General features: G+C 43.4%; 1 protein-coding gene across 4 annotated transcripts in view; it reads right to left on the bottom strand.

Annotated features, from left to right (window-relative positions):
* Nucleotides 1-1,863: 1,863 nt before the first annotated feature.
* PDGFRA (platelet derived growth factor receptor alpha) overlaps nucleotides 1,864-9,107 on the bottom strand; it is a 47,698-nt gene continuing 40,454 nt past the window's right edge. For all 4 annotated transcript variants that reach the window (XM_036252142.1, XM_036252162.1, XM_036252152.1 and 1 more), the window contains exon 23: nucleotides 1,864-4,965. In XM_036252142.1, the coding sequence (XP_036108035.1) occupies nucleotides 4,818-4,965 (148 nt within the window). In that variant the 3' untranslated portion in view covers nucleotides 1,864-4,817. The remainder of the gene's footprint in view (nucleotides 4,966-9,107) is intronic.

Here is a 9,107-nt window from a genome sequence, read left to right as displayed (position 1 = left end):
TTCCAGCTCACCCGCAGAGGTGCGCTTGCATCTGCAGGCTCCTTCCACTGGGTACCAGGAGTTAGGTTGGGGTAGGGTGCCATACTCCATTTCTTAACAACAGAACCAGTTTCCATGACCCAGGTGTTGGAAAGAAGGTGAGTTGTATAATTTTTAAAATTCCTAGTCATCCGACTCGCGAGCTTCAGAATACAGAACCCCACGTGCTCCCACACTCCACGCCACGGTGAGCCCTGCGAGGCAGGGAAGCCCCTTGACCCTTTGGTGCTGAGGGTCAAGAATTGACTGCACCGCCCTGGCCGGTTTGGCTCAGCGGTTAGAGTGCCGGCCTGCGGTCCAGAGAGGCCCAGGTTCGGTTCCGTTAGGGGCACGTACCTCGATTGCCGTTAGTCCCCAGCCCTGGCCACTCGATGTGTCCCTTTCATGTGGATGTTTCTCTCTCTCGTCCTCTCTCTCCCTCCTGCTCTATCTGAACAACAAAAAAAATGTCCTTTGGTGAGGATTAAAAAAACAACAACACTACTCCATGTACCAGGATGATCATGAAGTCATTTTAATAGCAAAGAACTGGAAAATATGAATGCATGAGGAGCATGAGGGCATAATTATGGTACATTTACATAGTGGGATAGTATGCAGTGGATAGAAAATGAGGGAGGTCCATCTACATATACTTCTCACAGAGATCTCTACACTATAGTACTTATAAAAAGCCTGTGGCCTCTGGTGGTAATGATGTGTCATCAATTGTAACAAACGAACTTCTCTGTGGGGGACAGTGATGGGGGGGAGTCTGTGCGTGTGTGGGGCAGGGGTGTGTGGGAAATCTCTGTACTTTCCTCTCAGTTTTGCTGTGAATCTAAAACTGCTCCAAAAAATAAAGTCTATCTTTCCAAATAAAAATAGAAAAAGTATCCACAAAGCATTACCTAAAGTACAATCCCATCTAGGTAAAATATTAAGGAAAAATAGCTTTATGACACTTCACAGATGTTGCCTGCTTTACAAATGGAAGGCAAGACCCTCCGCCATCACGACTCCCTTCACCGTGATGCTCCTTGCGGTGGTCTGGAACCCAACCCACAACACCTCCGAGGTATGCCCGAGTGTGTATACGAGCAGATGCACAGAAAGGGGCTGACAGGATAAAAGAACACACACCAATGATGCACTGCTGCCTCTGGGAAACAGGACAGGGACAGGGGAAAAGATGTGGTGGGAACTTTGTACTTGAAGCACTTGTGCAATGTCTGAATGCTGTCCAGAGTGAATGCATGCCTGCAGTCTTTACACTGTGTGGGGAAACATCACCCAGTGACATGCTATTATATTCACAGAGACAGACTGCTGGTTGCCAGAGGGGAGGTGGGTGGGGGACTGAGTGAAAGAGGTAAAGGGATTGAGAAGTACAAATTGGTAGTCACAAAATAATTAAGGGAGGTAAAGTACAGCACAGAAAATATAGTCAGTAATATTGTAGTAACTATGTATGGTGCCAGGTGGGTACTGGAACTTTGTAAAGTATATGATTGTCTAACCACTGTGCTGTACACCTGAAACCAATACAAAATGTTGAAAGATAACTGTAATTGAAAAATAAAATTTTTTTTAAAAATAATAATACGCTATTATAACAAACAAATAAAGATAGGCTCAAAGATGATCCAAGTGCCAATCATCTTTAAGTCAAATGCTTGGTCTGAGAACTGACTAGCTCAAATAACGTTTAAGTCTTCAATTTTCTATTGGTTTGATCAAAACTATAATACACAGTCCTACTGGAATGTTGCTAAGAAAATAAATTGAACAGAATTGCTTTAATTTATATAATTAAACTAAGACAAAAATGTTGGAACGTTAGCATAACTTTAAATTATATATATATATCTCATTTATTGAAATATAAAGATCTTCATTTACATGTTTAAAAACAAAAACATGAATGGGGATTTGTAATACATTTTGCATCATTAGACCCTTCCTATGGAGTTAGTTCTCACACATTCACCACACCACTGTTTTGGGAACACTTATGTATTTTTCTCTTTATTATTTCTAAAATATAAATTTTGGACATTCAAAAGTGCAACAGTTAATGTGCCTGTGGGGAATATCACAGTTAAAAAAATATAAACAAAGGCAGTGATACAGCTTGTCATAAATGTTTTGGCAGTATTCTCCAAGTCTATATAGAAATACATATATACATATTGATGTATAACATCATTTTATCTTACGTCCCTCTTCACAAAAATAGGACCATTTTGTTACAGGTTGGCAGACCACATTTTAAGGACATCACTGATCATTTTAAAAGTCACAAATTGTGTTTCTCAGGCCAGCTTTGATTGTCTTCATAAAAACTGAAAGCAAGAAGGTTTGGCAAATTTTCATCTGGGGACTTTGCAGGAGGCCATAAAGGAAACAAATCTGTGATACACTGAAAACACTGGTTTAAAAAAAAAATGCCGATACACACAAACTCAGATGGGAGCATTCATTAGGACTGGAATCTGCTGCTCTGAGAATTTTCATCCAGCCTGATGATGTCACACAAGACTCAAAGGAGCATCAAAATGCAAAGTACCAACAAAAGAAGGCTGCACAAGGGAGAGTAAGTGATAAACAGAATGCTTGAGCTATGATTCTAGAAACACAAATGTATTTCAAGTCTAATTGGCTCTACAGAACCTAGTTAGGTTTTCTTTTTTAATTGGCCAATCTGGCTCAGTCTTCATACTATGAAAAAGGTGGATAAGAAAGTTGGAGTTTGCACTGAGATTATAGCAGTAGGTAGTCAAGTACCTTGTTATTGCTTTTACACCTTCCGAAGTATCACCTGCCAGGAGCACCTAGAGTGATTGCAGTAATCACAGCCCATGTTTCATTCATATGGTGTCAACGATTAAGCTGTATTGCAAAGAACGCCAATGAACCCATGCCAACCAGTTTGACAGCTTGGATGGATGTGACAATTTGTCCTCCCATCTAACCCCAAAATATCAGTAAAACTTTACTTCTTTTTCATCAAAATATTGGCCTGGTTCTAGAGACTTGGCACACTGAATTGCATCATTTTTGGACATGCATTTTGGGAGCCTGGAGGAAGAGGGAGTTCCGTTCCCCCATGCAGTGGGAAACAGTGCCTTACTTTTAGAGGACCTGCCAACCAAGATTTAGCATGCTCAGCCTCAGCAAAGAATGGAACGTTAAATTAAAGGTAGCAATTGCTAGATATGTGGCATTAAATGGCACTGACCTGAAGCCAAAGATTTAAACAGGAGGCTTCCTGCATGGTTGATTACTATCTAGCCCAGTTCCTAATTTCAAATTATTTCTTTCCCATGGTAGTTTCCTGTAATCTAAGCTGGTATTTTCCAAACCTGTCTGATCAGAACAGCCAAAGTGTTTATAAAAATACATGTTTCTGCTCCCCCCGGACTTAATAATTCAGAATCTCTGGGATGAGGACTTAGAATCTGGGGATTCTGGTTGCCGGTTCCTTTTGGGAACCAAACATTCAGACAAAGGCACACACAGCCTTCACTAAGCAATGACTTTAAGGTCACAGAGTTTCAGACTTTCTCATTGGGGTAAGAGAAGAAGAAAGGGCTCATGTTCAGGCAGGACATTTTTCTGACTCTTTCAGGGTTTGTGGAATTTTAAAAATATGTATGTTGGGATCTACCAGTTATCACCAGACATGAATAAAACCCCTGCAAATGCCATCTGTTTGCTGATGATTATATTTTCCACTAGGTATTAACATAAGAAGTCATGTTAGCCATAGGCTTATGCCTTTATACTGAGAACATTTAGGATTCAAAGTTTTGCTTATTTGTTTTGAATCCCATTACTTCCAAGGACAGTTAATTGTCTTTAGTACAATGGATTAGGGCACCTATTCAGTACATGGTTAAAAACTCTGACTTCCTGGAAGACACTACTTTTACTTTGTTCTCTATGCTCAACTAAATTTAATCCACTAAAACTATTACCATATTTTATAGAGAAACATATGTTATTTAATATAAATGTCAAAAATTGTCAAACTTGTCACCTACTTAGTAAGGATTTTTTTTTTTTTTAAATTGTGCTTTCTCTGTAGGGAAAACGTGTTACATATTACACATTTAGCATTACTGATAACAGTAGTATTATTATAAACATAGATTACAATATAAAAATGAGTTGATGGGTTTTTAAATGACCCAAATCTATTAAACAAGGTTGGTTAATCATTAGCCTTTATCTCTTTAACACTAAAAGAAAAGTAAAATGCTATAGTACCAGTACCTTTTAAGGTTCAAAAGTGGTTTTGCATGTACTTCATTAAAAAGTTCAACAGCAGCTGATACCAGGTTTCAAGAGGGAAGTACATGGATAGGTTGAGTGGTCGGTCTCTTCAGAGGTCCAGAGAAGATAGTTAATACAAATCTAAACACATCCTTAGTTAGAACTATTTACATAATTACAATGCTGGAGTTTTGCTGCAACAAAAATTGTGTACATTGGAATCCCACCAACGCCTTGAAACACAAAGTTCGTCTTGCATGGTCCATTATTTCCTTGCCCAAGTACCTCCAAACTTCCCACACTGAGATGCTACTGAAACATTGCAAGAGGCAATGCCAAGAAAGTTCATTTCAAAATATCCCATTCACTCACGTGTAGAGGCTCCCTAAAGCCCTTGGCTGGGAACTTCTCTTTACACGTCCTCCAAGTCCTCCTCTCAAACTTTGCATTGCAATAAAGTGGTTTTCTTCAAAGGATCCACGGCGGCTCCAGGAGTGAAAGGTACCCCTCGAATCCTCCAGTTAAAGGAAGCTGTCCTCCACCAGGTCTGAGGAGTCTATTCCAATATCGTCCATCATGTCGATGTCCTCGATGGTCTCGTCCTCTCTCTTGATGAAGGTAGAGCTGCTGGAACCTGTCTCGATGGCACTCTCTTCAGAGGTCTGCGAGCTGGAGAGCGAAAGACCAGGAAAGGTTACAGCCTCGGACAGCCCAACCTGACCATGGTGGCGTTTCTAGGGTGGCCAAAGGCAAAGGAGCTCCTCCTGCAAGGTCCTTCACATTAACTCGGGCTAACCATTTGGGCGAGATTCTACCACCAAGCCTGACACCTCCTCATTACCCATCACCCTGCAGTGGGCCACATGGAAAACCAAGGTCCACAGGTCATCTCCACACTTCAGCTTTCCTGCTCTTCTGCTAAATCCTTCCTCAAAGTTGCTAACAAACCGAGCCAATTTCTACTTTCCCGACTCAATCCTAGCGGAAGGGACAATAAGCAATGCCTGTTCCACGGGCACGGGGGAAAGAAACGCAGAGGTATGAAATCAGCGGCAAAGTGCAGCCAGGCCAGTCACTTGCTCTCCTTGAAGCCTTCTGCATGTCCCAACCATGTTCTCAGGATGTCACCTCACTGCCCTGGAACGTACTCCTTCCCTCCCCTTTATATCCAGTCCACTTGGGTCTTGAAGGCCCAGGTGAAGGGTCTTTACTTACTAGAGTGGTAGCTGAGAGGGACATTCTAAGTTAGAAAGCCTTAGGTCTGGAATGGTCCACCACTTAGTAGCTGTGGGACTTCACACTAGTAACTTAACCTCCTGAACTTGTTCCCTTGCCTATAAAATGAGGTGACAACAGTGCCTGACAATATTCCTGTTTGAATGAGTGATTAAATGAGGTAATAACCATAAAGCACTGAGCACAGTGCCCAGAACATAGGTGCTCAATAAATGTTGGCTGTTATTATTGTTAGTATTCAACTCTTCCCTAAATTTGAATAAGGCCTAGATATTAGAGGATATTAGAAAATAGCTGTTCATTTTCTTATGTGTGATCATGCTATTGTGGTTATGTAGGAGAGCACCCTTATTCTGAAGGATGTGTGCCGGAGTTTCAGATGATTGACTTTCAAACAATTTTGCAAGGAGAACAACTTATGAGTACGTATGCGTGTGAAACACACCGCACCTATTATACACCTATAGCTAGATAAGGCAAATATGGCAACACCTTAACAACTGTTAAATCTAAATGTCCATTCTTCTGGACATTTAAAATGTTTCACAAAAATTCTTGGAAAATAATCTTCCCTAAAATCTCCAGCCTGTCACAATTCCCTGTCTGTCCTTCCTTCTCTGAACTCTTACTGCTTTATGGTTATCCTGCCTTGTGTTGCCAAATTGTTATGCAAACCTTTTTGCTCCAAGCAGATTCTCCTCTGCTGACAAGCAGGAATGGCTCCTCCTCACTGTGCGGCAGCAGCAGCGCCGCATACAAGGCATCTAAACCACGCTGTTGCTGGCCAGCCAGCAGGAGGCTCCCACACACCCCAAGCAGGGCTCTCAACCCATTCAGCTGTTTTCTGCCTGTCCGCGCAGCCTGATTCCTCCACCCCATCTCCATATCATTTCCAAGCATAGAACTGAGGCTGGCCAAGTAGAAGCCTATGGGGACCATTCTGCTGCCATCCACCCCAAAGCCCTGGTGGCCTGGAGCGCCCTTAAAACCTATGGGGCTAATGGACTGAGGTTTCCTTGCACAACCCCACAGATTGAGCCCTTCCCTATAATGAGCTTTTGCCTCAGTTGCTAGTTTATATTCCACCCCACACCCCAACTTACACCCTGGTCCTGGAGCCTCATTGGGAACCCCAGCCCACTTGGTTGGTCTTGTAACCATCTAGTCCTGACATCTCCTCTTCCCTGGTGAGCCAGACTCTGTTCCTGGGACCTTGGCCAATGGCTAGGGGCCTGAGTCAGCCGTTGGCTATTGACCCAGCTCAGCTGGGACCTGCATTTATGACACTTGCTTGGGTGCTGTGATTTGAACTGCTGGCGCCCTCCTTGGGGGCAAGTTCAACATCTACGTCCTACAGTAGTCCATCTCCCTGGAACTGGCCCTCCTGGGCCCGGTATACTCCTTTCTCTGACAGGCCCTCTGGCAGAGAGAAGGCGGAAGAGTGGGCAGAGACGCTGACTCCACGGCAATGCAGCACCAGATCGGACGACCTTGCTGTTCATCGGGCTTCATGGCGGGCCTAGAGCTGAGGACTGGGGTTATACTCCTGGTTCCCAAGCCGCAGTGCCCATCTCATAGCCCAGGGCCTGGCTCCCGATGGGCTCTGACCTAGACCCTCAGCTCTCTACCGCAAGGCCTTGTCTTCCTCCTGCCCACTCCCCTCCCAAGGCCAAGCATCCTGAGCCTGAGGAGAGGGTTCCTCCGGACCACCATGCTGACTCCTGCCTGCCTAAACCCAGAGCACCCCAGCTCTGGGATCCCCTCTTTAATGGGCTGAATTGTGCTCCCCCTCCCCCCACCCAATTCAAATGCTGAATTTGAAATATTAATATGGCTGTCATAAAAGTGAGGCATTAATCCAACTGGACGAGTGTCCCTATGAGAAGGGGATGAGACACCAGGGCACTTGCACACAGAAAGTGGCCAGGTGAGGACACAGTGAGAAGGTGGCCGCCTGCAAGCCAAGGCGAGAGGCCTGGAGAAACCAAGCCTGTCAACACTTTGATCTTAAACTTCCAGCCTCCAGAACTACAAGAAAATAAATTCTGTTGTTTAAGCCCCCAGTCTGTGGTAGTGTTTTGGCAGCTTGAGCTAAGACATGCACCATGCTCAGCCCACCTGTCAGGGCCGCAGTCTCTTCTGACCTCGTGAGGTCATTTGGGACTCAATTTGTGTGATTCAAAGATCAAATGTATCACCCTAACAGAAGTTCTCATTATCCAGTACAACAATTACCCATCAACTAGAATTGTTCTCTCTGTCGGATATGAGTTCATTTCTGCAGTCTAGACTCCTGTACCCCTAGAAAAATTCTGGGCATACTTTTCTTATGTTAGTTATCCCTATGTGACTTCCTAAATTTATTTACATGCAGAATCCTTTTTTACAACTGAAATGTTACGCAGAGCCCCCAAACACAAAGGAACCAAACAGACGACAGAGCTGTGGCGTGCTGAGACCCACTGCTCAGCCTTGCCCAACCCGTGAAGTTCTGCCACAGATCCACCAAACTTGGACAAACACTGTTTGCTAAAGGAATATAAACACATTTTTAAAATTGTCCCGAGCAAAGGATAATGAGGAAGGTAAGTCAGATAGGCCACTTTGCCCCATCTCCAAATCCCATATAAACTACACGTTCCAAAGTAAAAACTAAAACTATTCTTCTAAACTTACCTGGGGCATGCAAATAAACAAGGGCTGTCTAGACCTTATTCCTGAGTCGTCTGAGAGTGGTCATAATCATAAGCCTCCAAAATAATAGTGCCTGTGCTTCTGCCTAATTATTTGTATGTAGTCAACTGAATGAGGAAGAAGGGACAACTATGTCAAGAATGAAGAGGAAAGAGACTCATGGCAACTTGGACCTTGAACCAAGGGCCACTATCACCTTCTCCTGCCTCTGTTCAGGGCTGTGCAAAGAGAGAGGGCAGTTGGGGCATTCCATCTGGACTCTGTAAACCAGTGGTTTTAGTCCTGGCTGCCATTCGCATCATCGTGGTAAATTAGTGGATCTAGGCAATGATCACCAATGGCTGCTAGTGTCACAAGAAGAGAGACAACCAGATAGCAGGTACCTCCTGACAGAAGGACACAGCACCATCTCTGAAGCATGCTTGTTTCAAAATCTAACCTGAGTTAGATCAAGTCTCAAGACAAACTACCGGTTTGCAATAAAAATATGAGACAGAAGTCAATGGTAAAGTACAATACAGGATGCAATCAGAACAATTTTGAATGTGAGAATTCTACAGGCAAATGCTCTGGTCTCTTCACAAATAAGATGCAAGGGGGCAAAAAGAGGCAGGACACACTTAGAGACATATCAACGAAATGCAATGTGTGACTCATATTTGGATCTTGAATAGAGCAAGCCAAATGTAAAATAATATTGGTGAGAGGATCAAAGAAATTGGAAACCAACTAGATATTATTGTCAATTTTGGGGGTGAGGTGGTAGTATTTTAGTTTGGTTTTTTGTTTGTTTTTTTATCCTCACCCGAGGGCATTTTTCCATTTTTTTTGTTGTTGTTGTTCAGATAGAGCGGGAGGGAGAGAGAGGAACATTGATGTGA

The sequence above is a fragment of the Molossus molossus genome, unplaced genomic scaffold (genome assembly GCF_014108415.1).
Source record: "Molossus molossus isolate mMolMol1 unplaced genomic scaffold, mMolMol1.p scaffold_m16_p_1, whole genome shotgun sequence".
In the NCBI taxonomy this organism is placed as follows: domain Eukaryota; kingdom Metazoa; phylum Chordata; class Mammalia; order Chiroptera; family Molossidae; genus Molossus; species Molossus molossus.
Note: the sequence above shows the minus strand (reverse complement) of the source record. Positions and strands in the feature narration are given on the sequence as shown.